We start from the raw sequence: 22,978 nt of genomic DNA, 5'->3' as shown, positions 1-22,978 counted from the left end.
AACCCGGGGTATGTTCCTGCTGCTGGGGACGAGTTCAGAGATCCTCAACCACGACAGGCGGGAGCACCTCAAGCTGTACCTGCTGCGCCTGTTGTGTCGGCTGCAGAGATATAGATCTTGATGCTGTCTTTGGAGGTCAAGGTTATTTCGATATGGATCAAGTTGATACACATGAAGAGGTGCAGGTCTCTGCTGCACAGGGTTCGGGTGTGAGTGTTACTAGAGCAGCAACGTCGATGGCTGACTCAGATTTGGATGAGATCATGAATGAGGGGAGACGGTTGATGGTGTCTCGAGAGAGAACGTTTGGGAAAAGAAAGAGGACGGAGGATGATGATGAGTCAGAAGAGGAAGAAGATATACATAAGCTGATACGGCGTTCAAGACGGGAAAGGACAGGTACAGGTATGGGAGCTGGAGAGACTTCAAGGATGGTACGTTTCGCTCCGGCTGCACTGTCTGGTATGTCTATCGTTCCTACTTCTGTACAGGTTACAAGTATAAGCACTGCGGATGTTCCCGTGGTGGCTACATCATCTGCTGGCATTCCATCTTCCACTACCATCCAGATGACGACTCCGGAGATTGTGTCTCTACCACCTCCAACGCTTACTCAGTCGGTGGTTGCTGCACGATTTGTAGAGTCAACGGTCGTCACTACTGCAGGGTTATCAGGTATGGTACCACCTGCGGTTACGCCTGCTTCTGATGTCTCGCCTACGCCTACTTCAGACTCAGAGAGAATAGCTTCACTAGAGCGGATCGTGGCAGAGCAATCTAAGACTATTCAACGCCTAGTAGAAGCAAATCAACTACAGTCATCCCTCCTGGTTGAGCATGGGAAAATTATAGATGCCTTGAAGGAGTTCTTGGCATCTGAGGGGGAGATGAGCTGTAAAGGCGACAAGCTCAGGACGAAGAAGAGAAACGACAGAGACGATGATCCCAATGCATCGAAAGATGCAGGTGGTGAGCTGCCAAGAACTACTCTAGCTCTTGGTACTTCCACAGCTCATGGGGAGTCTGCCGACGCGGCTGGTGGTTCTGGTGGTGATGATGTGGTGTTGGTTGATGATGAGAATATAGGTGATGACGTGATTGATGCGTTGAGGGAACTTGACGATGATATGTTCAGTGATGATATATTGTTTGATGAGGATGTGCTGCCGAGTGATGTGATTGAGAAGATCGGTGAGCAGATTGAGATTGAGAATGAGATTGAGGAAGGAGAGATAGTAGAGGAAAATGTCGAACATGACATTCCAGAGGTTGAGAAGGCCGATATGGGTGATCAGACGACAGTTGAAGATACTGAATGGGAAGAGCAGCCGAGGTGGAAGGAAGGATACGCTCAATGGTTTGTCAAAACGAAGAAACCGGCAGTCCCTACCATGTTCAAAAAGAGTTACAATATTAAGGGCTATGCTGAAGCAAAGAAAGGGATTATATGCTGGATTTATGATGAGCAGTTGCGGCTCTTCGTGATTAAACGATATGATGGAGTTCAGTACCTTAGAAGAATGTTGAGATCGTTAAACACACTGCCTGAATGTGAGGTTAAAGACTTAGCCAGATTGGGGTTGATCAATCGAAGTGATTATAATATGGCTAGAGTCATAGGGAAAATCGTATGGAAAGAGAGCATAAAGGAAAAGAAGTTTGAGCTGTTGAAACCACAGAAAGGGAAACTTGTTGAAGACAAGGATAGAGGTTTGAGAGCTGATGGAAAGCCTTGGATGGTTATGAAGTATAAACCAATCCGGTGCCTTAAAGAAGTACCGATGAAGCTAATGCCCAAGGATGTGCTCAAAGACCTAAAGTGGTGGTTCGTTGATTGTGAGACAGCGGAGGCAGTGATGGAAGATGAGGATGAACAAGAGATCCTTAGAGTTTACGATCCGATGCATCTTGTTAACTTATCGCAAGCTAATCTGAAGATGCTTAACGAGAAAAAGATCTTTTATATTCCTGCTTGGAAGGATGAAGCAAGGAAATATCAAAGGGTTGTGTCGGTGTGTGTTAGAGAAGTAGTGCACGCGTGAAGATACAGGATTACAAGACAGATGCTGAAAGATCAAGATATGAAGCTACTGCCAAGGGGGAGTCTGTTGGTGCATAAATGTCAGTAGTTCATATGTCTAGTGTCTGTAATCGAGTCTGTAATATTGTTTATGTATTTGTTTGTTTAAAGCGAAGTTGTTGACAAGTTCGCTTAGGCGAACTTGTTAACCAAGCGAAGTTATGGACAACTTCGCCTGAGGCGAAGTTGTCGTGTATTTATATAGGTTACGGCTAGTAGTTCAAGTTGTTCGTGTAAGTCAGTTATTGTTCGTGAGTCAAGTGACGTGAGGTCGAGAGTCTGTAACTGTGATTATATCACGTGTTGAGTTATTAATATAACGTGTGTTTGTTCGTATCGTATTCGTGTGTTCGTGTGTTTGTGTTCTACGTCCGTAACGATCTACACAGGGATTCCGCACCTGTGTATATCGGGATATCTCGTGTGATCCGTCCAGGGAACCTACAGGGCATAAAGCCTTTATAATATTTTATTATTATTTTAGTCGGGCATTACACTTACCTTTACTCGGCTTATAAATCTCTAGACACTCGAGCAGCACTTCTACGCCGCTTAGTCTTTTCAACACTCGCTTTAATCGCCACTTCACGGCAGGCACTTCGAGATGATCGTCGGGATGTAAAAACAACACCATCTTCTTGTTCGGGATGTTGTTGAGGTGTGGTACGAATATCGAGGTATGGCACGGAAATCGAGGAATCGGGCAAGGTTTTCGAGGATCGAGGGCACGAACTTCGAGGTATAGAGAGATGTTAGAGAGAGAGAGAGAGTTGAGTGTAAATTTTGGTGTGAAATTGTGAATGCTCGGACCTGCTATTTATAGGCAAAAATTTGGATCCCATCGCGGTACGCGATGGGTCCCTGGGCTGGCCTATCGCGTAGCGCGATATAGGCTGTCTGTGTCACCACGTAGACCTGCCACAGAGTTGAGTGTAAATTTTGGTGTGATTTTGTGAATGCCCGGACCTGCTATTTATAGGCAAAAATTTGGATCCCATCGCGGTACGCGATGGGTCCCTGAGCTGGCCTATCGCGTAGCGCGATATAGGCCGTCTGTGTCACCACGTAGACCTGCCACGAGGCGAAATGTGGCAGGCGTTACGCCGCGTGACGACACGTGGCGGACGTGTTGCACGTGGCGGCAGACCGTGCCATCGTGTGCCACGTAGCACACGTGTCACAACCTGTCAGACCACGTCATCGCGATACGCGATGACGAGGGTTCAACCAGCGATCGCGTATCGCTGTTGACCCTTCCAGAAGGTTTGACCAAGTCCCATCGCGCTACGCGATGGGCTTGTCTTTTGTCCCGTCGCTTATCGCAATAGGACAAGAAAACAGAATTTACATTTTAGTCCCCGGAGTTTGGATTTTGGCAGATTCGGTCCCTTAACTTTAAAAAGTTGACATTTTTTGCTCAAAATTTCCGTGATGTTACATTCATAACTTTTACTTTTTGGCATAAGTGTATTTCCATTAAGATCAACCATTTTATATGGAGATTGTTATTAGACCGTATTGCAACTAGAGATGTGTTATCTTTGAGAGGCATAGTTTTGGGTGATTTAAATTGTGCACTTTGTGGTAACAGTGTTGAAACGTCCAAGCATTTGTTTGTAAGTTGCAAGGTTATTAAAGTGATTTGGTCAATAATACATGATTGGGTAAAAGTACCTATCGAGGTTCATTTTGATTTGGTGGAAGAAATTCTTGAATATCCAAGTAAGAACTAAAGAACTAGGAGTTGTGTCTTGCGGTGCAGTCTATATCGGCGATAACAAGTTGGATGATATGGCTATCTAGAAACGACGTATTTTTAATAATATTCAGTTTGTTTTATCAAAGTTGGCGAACAATATCAAATCGGCGTCCTTCATGTGGGTGAAGCAAAGAAGCAAAAGAACGTGCTTAAAGTGGGAAAATTGGAGCCGGTTGAACTTCGTGAATTTTCCAATTTAATAAGATGTATGTTTTGATTTTGTTTTTTGTTTTTGCTTTTGCTTTTGCTTTTGTTTATTTTGGGCTAATTTTATCTTGTAAGTGGTCCTTCTTTTGGTTTAAATAAAATTGGCCTTTCAAAAAAGAGAAAAAAAAAAAGATAAGGCTTAAAGAAGGAGAAGAAAAATCAGAAACCCAGAGTTAGGATGGGAAGATTAGGGGTGAGCAAAAAACAATTCGGAACCGCCAGAACCACGGAACCGAAACCAAACCGGTGTCTCAGAACCGCTGACGTGTGTTTCATTACGGTTCTCGGTTATCAGAATTTGCATTAAGCGGTTCTCGGTTCGGTTCCGGGTAAAACCCGCGGTTCTAGACTTGGAACCGAAGACCCGGAATATTAAAAACGTTTTAACTAAATTTACCAATACCCAATTTTTATAGAGTAACTTATTAACCCGCATCCATTCAATCATTATTTTATTCAAATTTTATTTCTTTGCGTTCAAGAATTAGCAACCATGATCAACTTTGATTTAAGCCTCAAGGTAATTTAATATAAAATTATATGATTTTCCTTTAATCTATCATTGCTAATGATTTATTTAAATTCAACAATTAGGTATTAATAAAAAATATAACGGATGTTCATGTTGTAATCTAAATTAATTTTACTGTGAAAAAAGACATGCAATTATATAAATTTGTTTTGTAATTTGCAAAATTCGCATAACATATTTGATAAATATACAACGGAAACGGTGCTGGCCAGAACCTATTAACGAGAAACGACTTTACTGGTTCTGGAACCGAACCGGTTTACTATAAAAGATTAGGGTTCTAATTTTTAGTCATTTTCGGTTCTGATTCGATTCCAGTTCCGGTTCGGTTTTCGTGGTTCTGAACCGTTACACAGCCCTAGAGAAGATACATATCCTCATTCATCATATTCGTTATTCTTTTCTATTCCTCATTCGCTTGTTATATCCTCTGACAAGTCCCCAATAGAGGTGCACAAATCGGGTTCAACTGGAAAACCCGAACCGGTTCGAAACCGGTTTTTTTCACACCGGGTTGTAAAATGGCACCGGTTCCAATCAAGAACTGGTTCGGTTCCCGACCCGAACCGATGCCCAGATATGCTAACTTTTAAGAACCGGGTAGGGTATGAACCGGAACCGGTTTTTACGTAAAAACCGGTTCCACCGGTTTTTTTTGAAATTTAAATATCATAGCCGTTAGGAACCGGTTCCAACGGCTATATAGCCGTTTTTGACCGTTGGAACCGGTTTTTTAACTATAAATAGGTTATTTTTTTACTCTAAATAGCAATGTTTGTTTGTGTACTTGTTAAACCACTTCCAAAACTATAAAACACACTCCAAACCACAATTAACTTTAAACCGACAACAAATGGCAACTAATGATAACGTTGTTGTGGTGATCGAAACAACAAGATGCCCCGATGTTTGGGTTTATTATGATTTGTGTCTCATGACCGACTCACATGAGTTGGCACGTTGCAAATATTGCTCGAAGTTTCTTAAAGCAGGGTCCAACTCGACATTACGAAAACATACGAATAAGTATTGTCGAGAGAAAAGAAGTTTGGAAGCTAAAAAAACGGAAGTGGGAGAGTCGTCCGGCTCTACGACCCAAAAATAAGTATTCCCGGATTAAAACGACGGACTTTGTTTTTTATGTTTTAGTTGTTATGTTTAGTATCGTTTATGTTTTAATAATGTTTGTAATAGTTATTTTTTAAATAAATAAAATGTTTGTCGTTATTAAAAAAGTAACAAAAATTAATCATGAGTAACAAAAGTAATTATAATAAAACAAATCAAAACTAAATATTAGTTGAACAAGTTACAAATAATTTTACCAAAACAAATAATTACAACTCTTCTTCGTCTTCATTCTCGTCTTCACCCTCGTCTTCGTTATCGGAAGAAACCCCGTCCTCCGCCTCCTCATCATGAATATGACGCTCTATTGGTATTTCGTCTTCAAAGTTCGCCTTGTGTTGTACACGATCCACCGCATCCAAATGGTCCTTTAGGCAAATGTAAACCTCTAGAGACTCGGGAGTTAGTTTTGTTCTTCGCATAGATAACACCCTCCCACTAAGAGAAAAAACCGATTCGGAAGCAACCGTTGAGGCTTGTACGGCAAGCAAATCACGAGCCATGGCGGATAGAATGGGAAATTCGTTTTGTTTACCTTTCCACCAAGCCAACAAATCAATATTGCGAATTTCGTCGACCGTTGCGCCCTCAACATAGTTTGCTCCACTATATCGACCAAGTTCGCTACTTGGTGTGTTTCCTCTTTGCCTCTTAGATGACGATTCACGAATCCCATTCATCAAGTTTATAAGTGGGTCATTGCACGACCTACTAGTTGTTGTTTTTTTCACAAAAGACGATCTCGTGCTTGGACCATACATTTGAAAATAATGGTCATAAAGGTCTTGAAGGTTTTTGTTGAACTTGTCCTTCGCTTCCGTCGACAACTTCGGGTCAATCTCGTGCATACCTAAGTTGTCGAATATTTCCTCAATCGTTGTTTCAACCCCATTAACATTCCAATAGGGGTTTAATGTGGCGGCACAAGTAAAGACCGGCGGTATGTTTTCAAAATATTTTATGAACTTTTCTTTCATCACCGCAACAATATTTTCGAAGAGTTTGTTCTTCTCCGCAAAGCTTTTAAAAACACAAGACATATAGTACAATTCTTGCAAAACCCAACAACTAGTAGGGTAATAGACTCCCGATAATTTTGTTGTTGACTTTTTGAACACGTCAAGATACTCCAACAAATAACCGACTTGGACCCAAAAACTTTCCGGAAACATATCGGCCTCGCGTTCTTCAACAAGATTGTTATGAAAAGCTTGTAAAGTTTGGCGTTGGACAAAAGCACACTTTAACATATGACAAGTTGAGTTCCAACGGGTTGGAACGTCCCAATTCGGCCCCAAATACTTTCTTTCAACCGACTTGCAATAGTTCTTATATTCAAGATGTCTTCTTTTACCACTTTTGAAGACATCTTGTAACATAAGTCTAAAGTATTTTAAATCTTCACAAATGTTTTCATTGTCAAGACCTATTTGAACAACCAAGTTGATGATATGTGCAACACATCGGACATGAAAAAAATCCCCGAAACAAGGTGGTGAATATTTAATGATAAATTTTTCAGCCGCCTTAGTATTGTTTGAAGCGTTGTCAAACGAAATCGAAAATATTTTATTTCTCAAGTTGTAAGTCGTTATAACTTCATCAAGTAATTCAAACAATTTTTCGGCGGTATGTGGGAACGGGAAGTTTTCAAAAGCGATGGTGCGTTTCATCAATTGCCATGTCACCGGATCAACCCAATGAGCGGTGACACATATGTATGATTCGGGCAACCCGTGTGGTGCCGACCAAACATCGGTAGTTAAACTAACCATGGCTTCTAAAGAATGAAAAGACTCGATTAACTCTTTTTTAGCACACTCCCACAACCTGATACAATGACGTCTTAAGGTAGTACGACTTACATGTGTGTATCTCGGTTGTAGAGTTTCGCGAATCAACGACGTCAACTCCGGGTCATCAAAGTGGTTAAACGGCAAACCTCGTTGAATAACGAACTTTGCCATTCTATCTTGAACTTGAGTCGTGTTGTAACGAAATAGTGTACCATCTTTACCCAAGTCAATTTGATCGGTCGCGCCAATCCCTTTCAACGCCTTGCAATATGGCTTCTCGATGTGCTTTCTCAAAGTAGAGTTGGAATCGTGCTTTAATATTGAACCACATAGTTTGCAACGAGCCTTTTGATAACCTTCATCATCCACAATCAAATCCCAATTCTTCCATATGTCTTGGTTGCGGTTATGGTTGACTACCGTAACAACCCTTGGGTCCTCCGTAACAGGAACAGGGGCAACAAAAACACTCTTCTTAGCCTTCTTGTTAGTTTTTTTGATGGGTGCCATAATAATATTTAGTTGGATGGTCGGGTAATGGAACGGGTTTGTTAAAGGAGTAGTATTTTAGTTTGTTTTTGAGTTTGGTGGTGAAATTAGTGGTGGAAAACAAGTTATATATAGGTTTGGGCATCAAAAACCGGTTCCAACGGCTATATTACCGTTGGAACCGGTTCCAACGGATCTATTGCCTCTCGAAAACCGGTTCCAACGGCTATATTACCGTTGGAACCGGTTCCAACGGCTACTTTGACTTTTGTTTGACTCTTCAAAAAAAACCCGCCGGAACCGGTTTTTCCTGGTACGAGCCGAACCGGTTAAATTAAGAACCGGGTAGGAACCGGGTTGGAACTGATACTAACATACAAATATGAGAACCGGGTACGATTTTCGGGTACAAAAATACCCAAACCGGGTATTGTACCAACCGGGTTGGAACTGGAACCGGTTCCGGTTCGGTTCCACCAGTTAGGTTCCGGAACCGGTTTTTTTGTGCACGTCTAGTCCCCAATTTCTTTCTTTCAGTTTATTGGGCTGACCTAACTGGGCTGGTTCGAATGGGCCTAATAATACGGTTCATAACAAACTCACATGGCCAATTCTAAGTTTAAGCTATTTATCTATCATTGATGAACGGATTATAAGCATCATAAATGATGTTTTTACACTCTTAAGCCCCCATACATATCATTTATTTTATATAAATCGTGTAATAAAGTGTCATCTTTTAATACGTAAGGGCGAAGTTAAATATTTATACTTTCGGCACTAGAATCCAAAATGTTTGACATTTTGGTCCCATTTACGGGATGATGAAAATGAATAATCGTTGTCACTTAGTTTGTCAATAGAAATAAGTATTTAAACAAATTTGGATATTTTACAACCGGCGTGCGACTATGCATTCAACTTCATCCTTATAATTTGAAGAAAAGCTTCGAATTATTATTTGAATATGAATTTCAACAACTCGCTACTCATTCTCAATATTCATAGACTCGTCGCTTCATTATCCATCAATCTGTGTATATCTTGCATGAAGAGAAAACAAATAAAAAAATAATTATTACTAATAGAGCGGGCGAAGCGATTTGTTTAAAATCACTAGCAAGAAGCTAGTATTGAAAAATAAAGGGGTGAATAGGTCTCCTTAAAATTTTCTTTGTTTAGGAACACTAATCTTGTTTGTAAACTCTTTTTATAAGTCATGTAGTCATGCATACTAGTATGTCAAGAGTTTAAGGTCTCATAAGACAAAACCAATTTATAAATGTTCAAGTGAATGTTAGTTGATTCACTCTACGTTATCTTCCTGATTCTCCAAAAGGGAGTTACTCGACTAACTTTTCTCTTTAATGAATGAGATCACTGATACACCAATTGTTTCACTAATTCAAAGGTAGTGATCATCTTGCACAAACATTTCACTAATCCAATTAATCAACTTCTTCGTTTCATTAATCTCAATAGATGGTAATTAAGTCTCTTACATGGTAATGATCAACCTTACAAATATAACACAAAAATGAATATGATATTTAGTTGTAGCATAACTCGTTAATTTTGCTCTTTGATCTTGATCTCTTTTCTTTAATTTGATATTTAAACATGAAGGGACTTAGAGAGACACATATTAGATGTATGTATGGATGGGAGTGTTTAGAGCAAATTTGGGCGAGGAACATGGATAGGGAAGACTTCAATATATAGACACGACAACACACAGAAAACAAACTAACTACGCATAATGACGACCTGATCCACATGTCCTTCATGCTTTTGTGTTGTGAACGTTGTGTATTGTCAAAACGATCATTAAAAACCCATTTCAACAAATTTAAGCTACATTTTTTTTAAAGATGTCTTTATCAAAGAAATTACAGGATTTACACTTGTATTTTGAAAAGTATGTTTGGTATTTTCTTCTTTTATCCTGGCTTATTTTCTTTTTAGTTTGTCTGGGACTCTGGGTCTTCAAGGATAAAACATATTTGGAAGACATCGTTTTAATTATAGGTTCCACGAACTTCCTTTTTAAAACTTCAAATCCTTTTATAAGACATTTTATAATTTTTTGTTTTTGTTTTTTTAATAAATCTTATTAAAAACTTCAAATCCTTTAATATTACTTTTTTGAAAAGCATCATGTTTTTATTAAATAAAACTTGTTTTTTAATATTTTCTTTATAAATCTTGTCATTTTATATGTGATTGTTTTTAGTGTTTTCAAATCCACAACATATTTATGTTGCAGGCTTAAACCTTAATCAACCAAGCTAGTTGTTTTTTATGATTGTTTCTTTATTTTCATGGATGGATATTATGTTTAGAGGTTTAGTTGATATATATTTTTTATGATTGTATTTATTAAGTGTACGGACAGTTGGCCACATATGTGGTATATAATCATTTTTAAGAACACTAGTAACATTATAAATCACCTAATGTTGATCAGTATTAGAACAAGATATTTTTATTTTATTTTACTGTTTTTTTGTCCCAACATTTATAACAAAACCGCAAATTTACAAGGCATCATATTGGTAGGTTTATAAAGTTAAAATCACACCAATTCTTCCAAGTTAAATTTAGGGTTTTAGCTATCGCTCACCCATGGAAACCCCAATATCTTGATCTCGTCACATGTATTATGAAATGATTTAGTTTGGTCATTAAGCACCTTATCGAGTCTTGTTCTATAAGGGGGGATGAGGTGGTTTCATTTCCATCACCTATCACACCTAATGTGATAGTGACACCTCACCCCAACCAAATCCATCATATGTGATGGAATTTAGTATGGATGGTGGTGTGATGTGATAACATTTTTTTATTATTATTTTTTTTGCAACTTAAAAAAATAAAAACAATATTTTACAAGAACATAATACAACTTAAAAATTAGAATTAAAAAATACAAGTTACAATAAACGTCTACTCCTCGTCTGAATTCGGAAATTCCAAACCTAAAGAACCTATAAGTTCAACTAGATCTCATCTCAACTGATGGTGAATATTTTCATCCCGCAAGTCTAATTGCATATCATCGAGAACGGGAACTTGAGTAGGTGGATCCGGAACGCAATCTGGAGAAATTGCATGTCAATCTTCTTTTATTAGCATATTGTGTAATATGATGCATGCATACATGTAGCTAGAGATAGTGGGGTTTTTCATTGCACGAACCGGTCGACTAAGTATGCACCATCTACCCTTTAAAACACCGAAAGCTTTCTCGACATCTTTTCTTGCCGATTCTTGCAACTTCTTGAACGCTTTTTCATTGTCCTCGACAGGAAACGAAAAGACTTTCACAAAAACAGACCATTGCGGGTAGATACAGACAAGATAGTAGCCACGTCTGTAATATCTCATGTTGACAAAATACGGACAGAAAGGTGTGGTACCATCTGTTACGCTCTGAAACAACGGTGATGTGTACAGAACAGTGATGTCGTTGTTTGAGCCGGGAACACCAAAATAAGAATGCCAAAACCATAAATCATTTGACGCAACCGCTTCAAGTGAGATGTTCGGTCTTTTGATATCACCCCTAACATACGCCCCTCGAAACTCCCGTGGACAATTCCTCCATTCGATATGTGTACAATCGATGCTACCGAGCATCCCTGGAAAATGCCATCTAGCTTCATGCGCGGCGTAAAGACGTGTAATGTCGTGTCTTGTTAGTTTTCGTAGAATCTCTTTGCTATACAATTTAATAATCGCGTTACAAAAGAATTGTAGACATTCACGTGAAGTTCTCTCAGACATTTGTAAGTATTCATCGAATTGGTCGGGTGGGTTACCTGTCGCTAATTGACGAATAGCGGGTGTGCATTTTTGAAGCGCCGTAAAACTTCGTTTGCCCCTCGCGTCGTAAGATTCTTGAAACCATTCTTTGTTTGCTGTGACGTCGGCTACAATATTTAAAAATAAAGATTTTGACAAACGAAAGCGTTCCCTAAACGTATCGTCATTGTATTTCGGCTCCTCCACAAAATAGTCGTTCATTAGCACTTCGTGGGCATGTATATGATCATGATCCACCATATTTTTCTTTGGACGGCTCGGGCCTTCAAGTTCGTTATATAACAACGGGAATCATTCGAGAATGTCATCGTCCGAAGACGAAGAGCTATTGGTGTCTAAGGGAACCAAGTTGTTCGGAAATTCCATATTTTTTTGTTTTGATTGAAGTGGAAGATTGAGAGTATTTTAAGTTGGATTTGGTTTTGAGTTGGATTGAAATGGTTGTTTATGTCTTATTTATATTGTTTAATTTTTTTTATTTAAATCCCCCACCCCCCACCCCCACCCCAAACGGTCAAAACCCACCCAACGGTAACATTTCTTGGTTTCCACCGCGTGATGGCCATCACGCAAAAACCCCCATCACGCTAGATGGGGGCACTGGCGGCGGTGTTTGTGAGGCCATCACGCTAGATGGGATGCCACCACGCTCCACCCCGTCCCCTCTAAATGCCCCAAGAAGATATCTTGAAGACCACCAATAATGCATTGTCTTTTAAATTTGACACTTTTTGTTGGTTTGGTAGCAATAAGAGTGATACCATTGAGCGGAAGTTAGCCGTCGATAGCCTACACCAAGACCACATGAAAACTCAAAATAGATCTTGTGAAGTTACAGGAGACAAAGTGTGATTAATTGATTCAAAGTACCGGATCCATAGATTAGGCATAATGCACCATTTTGCTGGTGCATCTAGTGTTGCCGGTCATCTTTGCACCACGACCCTCCAAATGAAGCAACTTTATATGGAACCCAATGTTCCTATCAGACTGCGTAAGTATATAATCACTTTCATTGCTTAGAAGTTAGAATTATTACCAAAACCAAATATATACACTTTTTGAACTATAGTTTTTAGTTTTTTTTTCTATGGAGAATTTCGGGATAATTATTTAAAAAAGCACACTTGGTGCTATTCTATCCAATTTTTATCGATTGTATTTTTAGAATTTATTATGTATATTAAAGTTATCATTAGGAGTACATTAAACAATTTGTATCTACTAGTTTATTTATTTTTCAGTGAAGTGTTATTTTTGTTTATGAGGTTTGATCAACTACATAACTTTAGTACAAAATTTATTATCTTGTTTGCAACTGGACTATCGAGGTTTTTAAATATTGTCATTTTTGTTCATTTCACTAATCACGTTAATTTTTTTAAACGTTAATTCAGGGGTATTTATGTCCTTTAACCTATTTGGACGAATGTGACAACTGTGATCAAACCTCGGGAGCAATCTTATAGGATGAATATTTCATATTTAACCATCTCAATACATTTTATTAATAATAATTAACAAAATGCCTATTTTACTAATGTTTTTATAAAAACTGTAAACTTTCTTATTTAACTATATGTAAATCTTTGACTTTGTATGATATTCCTACAAAGCGAAGACTTGATGTCGTCAATGTCCATCTAATATGGAGGAGAGGGGGACGAACAACAGAGGAGGCAAAGAGGGAAGAAGTTTATGGACGTTATATATGAAAGACTATGAAAGAAGAAGAGAGAACATGAAATCTTTAAGCGATCACTCACGATTGCTTATGTTGAAGTCATTATAAGCATTTATTGTCTTAACATCTAATAACATTTATATTTTGTTCGTTCATTTATTAACTATAGAACACACTTAACTAATCAAATTAGTGTAGAATTTGACATCAAATCAAAATCATATCGTATCACATCCACTTTTAAAAAACTTTATCAAAATTAATTCTGTATTTATTCGAAAAGGTGACTCGTGAGCAAACATCTGTCACACTTTTATTTCATAGCTGTCAGAAAATCTTTAATTTTCATTTGAACTCCTTTCTTTGTTTTATTATTCAACACTAGTCTTCAAGTGCCATCTCCACTTAGGTGGGATGGTAAAGGCTTTGACCTTTGGGTAAGAGGTCCAGGGTTCGATTCCTGACAATGGTGGTTTAATCTAAATAATAGAAGGAAAACATTAACATTCAAAAAAAAAACTAGTCTTCAAGTGGCACCCAAACCTCACTAGTTCACTTCTCCTCCATTCAATGCCCAAAGCTTTCATCTTTCAATAATAAAAATAAATGCCTACAAAATAACTTTTAAATAAAAAAGCACAAAACCAAGAACCACCAAAAGACATGCCAACAGTTTGGTTCTCTTTGAAGAAATCACTTCACTGCAAATCAGATGCATCAGAAGTCCATGACCCGAAATCCAAAAAACACTTGGCCACAATCTTGACCCGGAAACCGACCCGGTCCGGTTGTTCAAGGTCCATTGCAAATCTCAAAGATGTCATCCATGGTGGTAGCAAAAGACACTCGGAGAAGCCTGTTAACTGCAGTCCTAGATCCATCGGCAGCAGTGAGTTCTTAAACCCAATTACCCATGAAGTTATTCTCAGTGATTCAAGGTGTGAGCTCAAGATTACTGGATTTCATGGTGGTTTTCAAGATTCCGGCGGTGGCGCCGCCGTGACCGGTGGTGGTGGTGGTGGTGATGGGTCGACTTTTGTGGGTACATTGATGCCGGGTACACCGGGTCCGGGTGGGCATGTAACAACAATGCATAGTTTCAAGAATCAGCAAAGAAGGAACTCATTGTTGGCATTGTCAGATGGTAATAATAATATTATTACTGCTACTGGGAAGAATAATATTATGAACCCACAAAAGGCTAGAGCTTCTATGGAGACAGGGACTCATGGGTCTTCTGGTGGTGCAGTCACGTGCCATAAGTGTGGTAAGCAGTTTGGAAAGTGGGAAAATCTTGAAGCCCATCATCTATGGAAGCATGCTGGTAATTTTATTATTTTTATTTTTATTTTTATTTTTATTTTTAATTTAATCATCATTTTATTTAACGTATCAAGATTGAATCTTTTTATGGTAATTTTACATTTTTTGATTCAAGACTGTTAATGGTGTTTATGATTATTCAAACCTTGAAAAAGTAAGAAACTTTAATGGGATTCTTGTTCTGTGTGGTAGTTGCTGGATTTATGGTAGTTTTTTTTATTCAAGTGATCATCATTTAATTTATCAAGATTCAAACTTTATGATGTTAACTTCACATTTCTTGATGCTAGCCTGTTAATGGTGTTTATAGTTGTTTACATATTAAAAAAGTGAGAAACTTTAATGGTTGATTCTTGTTCTGTGTGGTACTTGCTGGATTTATGGTAATTTTCTATTTATTTGATCATCATTTAATTTATCAAGATACAAACTTTATGATGTTAATTCTACATTTCTTGATGCTAGTCTGTTAATGGTGTTCATAGTTATTTAAATAGTAAAAAAGTAAGAAACTTTAATTTGGATCTTTATTCTGTGTGGTAGTTGCTGGATATATGGGAATTTTCTATTTAATTGATCATCATTTAATTTATCAAGATTTATTTTTTATGATGTTATATTCCCATTTTGTTGATGCTAGCCTGTTAATGGTGTTCATAATATTAAAAAAAGTAAGAAACTTTAAAGGGTATATTATTGTTCTGTGTGGTACTTGCTGAATTTATGGTGATTTTCTATTTAATTATTAAGAATTAAGCTTTATGTTGTTAAATTCACATTTCTTGAATTAATGTAGAATCTTGTAATTATTGGTAGTTACTGAGCTTATGGAGGGTGATTCATCAAGAAAGATTGTAGAAATAATATGCCGATCGGGCTGGTTAAAGACAGAGAACAATTCAGGTCGAATCGAGAAGGTTTTAAAAGTACACAACATGCAAAAAACGCTAGCCCGATTCGAAGAATACCGAGACTTGGTGAAAACCAAAGCCAGCAAACTACCAAAGAAACATCCTCGTTGTCTAGCCGATGGGAACGAACTTTTAAGGTTTCATGGCACCACAATCGCGTGTTCTCTCGGCATCAATGGTGAATCTAGTTTATGCATATCTGATAAATGCTGCGTTTGTCGGATTATAAGGCACGGGTTTTCGACCAACAGGGAGCTCAAGGGAGGCATAGGCGTTTTCACGACTTCAACGAGTGCTCGGGCTTTTGAATCCATAGAAGTGTGTGATGACGGGCCCGATACACGAGAGGCATTGATGGTGTGTAGAGTGATTGCGGGTCGGGTTCACCGACCGTTGGAAAACATTCAAGAGATAACCGCACAGACGGGTTTTGACTCATTGGCCGGTAAAGTCGGCCTTCATTCAAATATTGAAGATCTTTACCTGCTTAGCCCCAAAGCTCTCTTACCTTGCTTTGTAGTAATTTGTAAACTCTAGGTGTATGGCATTTTGAATGGTTTCTTTTTGGTAAAGTTCTTGCTTAGGGTTATTTAGATAGAATTATGATGATGTTCTTGGTTAAGTCTTGATTCTTGAATGCATTCAAAGAAGGTTTTGAATTTGGTTCATTTGTATGTACATAGAGTTTTAAATGCTAAATAGTCCGGAATAAGCCATCATTGGTCTAACTGGTCCCCACAGTATTAAACCAATGATGAATAATTCGAACTATCATTATTGGTCTGAAGGTCTGGGCCACCGGTGCCGACCTTTTAGACCAATATTGATTCAAATTAAGGTTACCATTTACCAATTTGACCTAAGGAACTAAAAATAGCCCAAGTATAATATTAATTCAGCCCATTTTATTTGAATATTGCATACCCAAAATAGGGCCTACACTGCAAACAGTAGTACATATTACAAAATAAGCAACCTGTTGCAATAAAATTTTGTTTTTGTCTATTTTGGTGTCTCTTGAGGATACCAACAAGATTAAGATTCGAAAGTATTTCCCTCCAGATTTTTAAGTTTGAAACTTTTTGCTAAAAGAAAACTGGGTTTAGGTTCAAGATCACAACACATAAAACTTGAGGTACAACCATTTAAAGCATGATTTGGTCCATCTCCACTGTTTTTTAAAATATAGAGGAAAAAACAACATTTGTTCAACATATTTGTTCTCTAAGCATTTACTTTTAAACAACACATTATTATCACTTTGTATAATACTCAATAGCTAGTCAACAACTTATATAATTCATCAATCAATATCAAATGTGGCGCTGGGCGCTATAGATACACCAATCCATATGTTATACGATCGTTTAACGTTATACATACCTTATAACTTTTGCATTCAACATCATACAAGCCGTGTAACTTTATAGGGCTCCGATTGATATGTGAAAAATGTTATATGGCCCACGTAACTGGTGTATGAATAGTATGTCAGTGGTGTAAGTAAAATCTGACCGTTATAATGCATAGCCAATAAACAAACTTTTTCTAAGTGAAATAATTTGCAATGTCGGTTTTCATATTATAGTTTTGGGGAATGTCGGTCTTTAACGAGACCATTAAAGATGGTTTTTCCTTTTGAACTAAATCCAATCTCAGTCCATAGTTAAATATGATTACATGGATTTAAATGTTCTGTGATACATGCAAAACCATAAGTGCATATGCCGTTTGATAGTAGTAGCTCATCATGAAAAGAAATCGACACATTTTAATGAATAAGACAGTTTGAAGATTGACAATACTAAAAGATTTGGTGAATGGCAGTTGGCATTAACTCTTTAGATGTAGACTCCACAGTTTTTTCATTGGAAGGTCGGCTTTCATCATGACATCTGCTTTGTTATGTTGTATTCATTGCATCACTACTTGTACTCTTGTACATAAATTGGTTGCCTTCTGTTTTGATTGGAGGTAGGAAGCCATAGTCAATGCAGCAGTCAACTGTTTGATGAATTACTTCCTGCAAACTATACTTGTACCTAAAACCCAAATCTTTCAACTTTTTTGAACTTATCTCAGTAGGAACTGATATCATTTCTGCCTCTAAAACACTGCATAGATATAAAACAGGTCAGATCTTTAATACCCTTAGTTTAAATGTCTACATTTTTATTTGGAAGGCTGGTAATATTAATGACTAGTAAGAAGCTAGGAACAAGTTTAAATCTTTACATACCCTTTAGAAAAATTTAAAATCTTTACATACCCTTTAAAAATTTTTCAAATCTTTACATACCCTTTAAAAAATTTTCAAATCTTTACATACCCTATAAAAAAAAATATCGAATCTTTACATACCCTTTAAATATTTTCAAACCTTTACATACCCTTTAAAAAAATTCAAATCCTTACATACCATTTAAAATTATTTCAAATCCTTACATACCATTTAAAGAATATGTAGTGATACAAGTGTATCGCTCACTCTTTTTACTTGTTACACCTTTTGATATAATTTGTTACATTAGTAATATTTAAAGGGTGTGTAAAGATTTAAGATACCATTAAAATATAATTGCAAAAAATGCAAAATCTTTAGGTATCTTTAATAAAAGGTCAAATCTTTAGATACCCTTTAGATAAAAAGGTCAAAGCTTATGATACCCTTGTAAGGAAAAGGTCAAGTCTTTAGATACCCTTTAAAACAAAGTCAAATTCTTTTAACATAGTTCAGTGTTTTGACTTTTCACCTTTGTGAATTAGTTGAAGGATATACTTTAGCAAAATGATGAGCCAGTTCAGACATTGTACAACTATTGGTGCAGCAAATATATCTCCCTTGTGCTTGATCATGCTCCATAAGGTACAAGTGTGCATTGCATATGTCTTCAGTATGAACCACAGCAATTGAGCCCATTCTTGAATTCACAGCTGATAATACAGGTATAAGTTTAGAGTCACCTATGAACAATGAAACCGACACGTTAGAACCAAACCGTGTATCATTATTTATACACAAGGTGCAAGTGGTAATTAACAACCTGTAACGGGCGAGAGAAGAACCCGAACGCTCAAAGGGACGGTTAAAGTGAGAAAAGGGCCAGAAGCAGTAGTTGTGATGATGGATACAAGTTGTATATTGTTTTCTTTTGCAAATTGGAATGCAGCGTCTTCGGTTAAACGTTTGGAGAGTACATAAACCTGCATAACGAGTGTTCCTGAATTAGGAAAGCGTTCGGGGGTGTTTGGATGTGCGTTTTGAAAGTGAAACTATGGTATTAATTTAATGATAAAAAGTAAGATAATTACATGCAATAAACATGGTGTAGAAAATAGTTTTCAAATGTGTTTCTGCTACTTCATGTTTTTAGTAATCACATATGATGGTGTTGGTTGTTTTTGGAACATTATGATTATACAAGAACTCAAGAAGGAAGTTTAGAAGAATCTCTATTTTCTTTTGATATATGTGAAAATATATAAAACTGCATATACCCTACATATGAATGAGATTTTACAAGATACAAATTAAATGTTCATAATGTTCATTTTATAACGACATAAAAACAAAAACGATATATATCTTGTAATGAAGAATTTTACTTGCAATGAAACTCGCATGCGAAAGAAGCAAAGTCACAAGGTAGGTTGCGACTTTCACATCGATTCTTGTTAAAGTTAAAAGTTTTTGTACCAAAATATTAAATTTACTTGAAAAGTCGCACCGCCGTGTAATTTGTTTGTTTGTTTGTTTGTTTTTTCAGTTGTTCTGCCTTTTAAATTTGTAATAAACTTAATTGTATCCTTTCAAACACCCTAATTTACCACAAGGGTGACAGAGTGTTCCACTGACCCCCGCGTGAGTACACCAAGCCTCCTAGCACACCGCCTCGCCTTGATCAAGTTAGGCGTACAAGTAAGATTTGTGAGCTCTACTACTCGGAAGAAATGTGAGGGTGGATGGAGCAAAAACACAAACGAGTACGGGAATTTGGTTTGGGTACACCACCCCCTATCAATTTAGGTTGTTGTGGGTTATAACAATTAAACAAGTGGCACAATATGTTGAGTGATGTTGGGGACTCAAGGATAAGTACCCCCACCTATCCACCCTAACTCTCTTTAGAATTTAGACACATTTAGCTTGTTGTGAAGTTATCATTAAGAAGAATGCACACAACAATTGGACCCCCCACGAATAACATAGTTATTGGTATGGTCTATGATGGTGGGATGTATGCAAAACTTATCTCTAATCCTGCAGTTAGAGAGGTTTTTTTTAGAGATACCTTCCTTTCACAGAGACCACGACACCAAAACAAATAATAGACAAATAACCATAATTAATGATAGGGAAATAGAGAGATACCAAATAACAAAAGAATTGGTGGAAGAGTAACATAGCAAAAATAGACGCATGTACACAGATAAAACCGCATATTCACAGTCCACTGATACAAAAAGACAATCAAATGCGAAGTCCATCTCCTAAAATTCCTTAACCTTAATGCCATGTCTCCATAAACCCAAATCCTAGACCATGTCATCAAAGTAGTGCAACTCTAGCATATCATGCCTAATTTGCTCATTCCAAGTCAAAAATTACTAATCATATATCACACATTCACACACACAAATATGCATATGGATAACTATTTATATACAAAATTAGTGAATACCACTCTTTCTAACCAATTGCCAAAAATAAACACACACATTTAAGCAATTATTAGGAGTGTTCACGGTCTAATTCAGCTTCTTTTGACAAAATTTATGGGCTGAATTGCTAACTATGGTTTTAGGAAATGAAAACCACATTGTCTCGGTTGGGTGGACCACCACATGTTTTTATATTTTATTTCAAATCTTGATGATCTTACGCTTTTTGAAAATGATAAAGATGATTCATGAATATATTACATACTCCATAATGAAAAAAAACGTAAATAATAAACGGATCGTTTTACACGGCCAGTTCTATGTTCAAACCGTCGGTAGGACCATTAACTGCCCAAACCAAACCGAATGAATCAATACGGCCGAGCAAGTCGACTTCCTTTAGTTTAAACGGTTTGATCGGTTTCAACGGTTTATAAACACCTTTAATAATTACTAGTCTGCCTTTTGATTATAACTTTATTTCAGCTAGTATAAAAATGCCATATGGTCCTTTAATAATTATCAAAAGAAGGTAGAATGGATTACTGAAACACTGAAAGGTTATCATTGAGAATTTAAAATAGAAAATGATTAGGTAGTGTTTGGCATAATGCCATTATCTTGAAAGTGATTGTGTTGTTATGACTTATGAGTTATAGAATACGGTGTTTGGCATTAAAAAAAAATTATTATTACCCAGCCACTTGATTTGTTGTTCCAGACAGCATCAACGGGTACCTGACAAGATTCATCCACAATCTGCACCCATTCTCCTTGTTTGTTTCTAGCAGTCATAGTGCTGATGGAAGATGTGAACACAACCCGTTTTACGGAATTTGATCTCAAACAAGATTTCAGAATGTTCAATGCTCCATTGATCGAAGGCTTAATAACATTAGATTCAACAGCCCTGTCTTCAAATCACAAAAAGTACAAAACACGATTTAACTTATAATCGCATTTAGGATTAGCTTAACCTTTTTGTTACAATTAAAACAGATTATAAGTAGCTTTTTACATATGAAAAATATATATATATATATATATATATATATATATATATATATATATATTTCTGCTTAATATCCTAGCAGATAACGATTTTATATACAATTTCTAAAAGACACAAAATTACACCTATCATGTCTTTTAGCATCTTATTCGTGAAACTCTATTTGAGATAGAGGATGTTCATATAATAAAAAGGATCAAAATATGGACTTACCATCATCGGTAGGTTTAACGATGACATCCATGGAAGCCGCAACATGAAAGACACCATCGCAGCCTTGAACGGCTTCATCGAAGCTCCCTTCTTCATGCAAATCAGCCTTAAATAGCTTTAACCGATCACCACCGCGCCACAGACGATCACAATTATCTAATACAATAAAAAAAAGATTAATAATCAGTTTTGTAACAAATTAAGAGATTAATACCGACATATAAATTACTAACCAAGATTTCGGACGGTAGCATTAACAGCATAACCCTTATCTAGAAGAGTCTTGACAAGCCATGAGCCAATGTAACCTGTTGCACCGGTCACGCAGTAGGTCCGGCAATCGTCAAGCCTAATTAGTTGGTTCATAGTGATATATAGAGAGTAGAGTGTAGAAGCTTGAATGGATATATAATATATGTATGATCTTTCAAAGGAATTTCTTGTCTAATTGACCATCACCATGACCATGATCGGTCACGTGAAGCTTATTAGAATAGTTAATATTTCATTTATTGCCTTAAATAAAAAATATTGGCGTTCTTAGAGTTTTAAATATTTATTATCGGAACTCGTAAAATATAAATTAATTGCAACTTGTTGTAATTTTATAATTTGTACGAAATTAAAAACAACCTGTATCAACTTTATTTATTTTTTTCCCAAATATATTAAAAATAAAAAACGAAGCTACATACAACAGACAAGCAGCCAAAAAAAACAATAACTAAAACAAAGACAAGCACCGACTAAATCGGAAAATTCAAGGAATTAAACCTACACCATATCTCCCATTTAAAACTTGAACTTTTGCTCATTTGATTAACCCATAAGAATAATGTCGACTTGACATCGTTCACCAACCTGTGCATTGCGATAGGTACTTTATTAAAAATTAGATCATTTCTTGCCAACTAAATCAGCCAACGCGTCACCACTAACACCAATTGAATCGCCAGACATGTCTCTTTGTAACTAAATATATAACTCAAGTGCTCCAGAATTTCTTTCATAGACCCAAAATTGGCTCGCTTTGGTGGTTTTAACCAATAAAAATAATTGCCCAAACACCATTACGTCCTTACAATTCACGATAAATGGTTTAGCATCTCTAGACACATACCACACAACACACAGCTCAAGTCCTCAACCCTAAGAGAGTTTTATCGCTTTTTCCAGCCTGTGGTAATAATCTCTCCATCCGTCTAATTTGCTTCCAAACACCGCTTATTTTAATGATTTTAAGGCTTAAGGTGTTAATATTAAATATACGTTCAATGAATTAGTTTTTTAATGTGTAATTTGTTGATGATTTAATGTAATTAATCAACTACTTCTATCGTATGTGAGAATTTAAAGT

The 22,978-nt window shown here is 36.9% G+C and overlaps 2 protein-coding genes across 2 annotated transcripts; one reads left to right on the top strand and one right to left on the bottom strand.

Annotated features, from left to right (window-relative positions):
• Positions 1-14,163: 14,163 nt before the first annotated feature.
• Positions 14,164-16,442, top strand: LOC143582266 (uncharacterized). The gene is made up of 2 exons (XM_077064873.1): positions 14,164-14,824; positions 15,640-16,442. Exons 1-2 carry the CDS (start codon positions 14,164-14,166, stop codon positions 16,269-16,271), a joined length of 1,293 nt encoding a protein of 430 aa, XP_076920988.1. The 3' UTR covers positions 16,272-16,442.
• A 929-nt stretch (positions 16,443-17,371) lies between these two features.
• On the bottom strand, positions 17,372-22,581 carry LOC143582261 (putative anthocyanidin reductase). The gene is made up of 7 exons (XM_077064868.1): positions 22,530-22,581; positions 21,855-22,016; positions 21,622-21,777; positions 21,093-21,310; positions 18,779-18,938; positions 18,488-18,698; positions 17,372-17,848 (listed from the first exon to the last, which is right to left on the bottom strand). Exons 1-7 carry the CDS (start codon positions 22,579-22,581, stop codon positions 17,638-17,640), a joined length of 1,170 nt encoding a protein of 389 aa, XP_076920983.1. The 3' UTR covers positions 17,372-17,637.
• Between the last annotated feature and the right edge of the window lie 397 nt (positions 22,582-22,978).

Source organism: Bidens hawaiensis, unplaced genomic scaffold (genome assembly GCF_021521415.1).
Source record: "Bidens hawaiensis isolate Kalapana, Puna unplaced genomic scaffold, B.hawaiensis_p1.1 tig00031510_1, whole genome shotgun sequence".
NCBI lineage: Eukaryota > Viridiplantae > Streptophyta > Magnoliopsida > Asterales > Asteraceae > Bidens > Bidens hawaiensis.
This window is presented reverse-complemented; position numbering and strand designations above follow the sequence as displayed.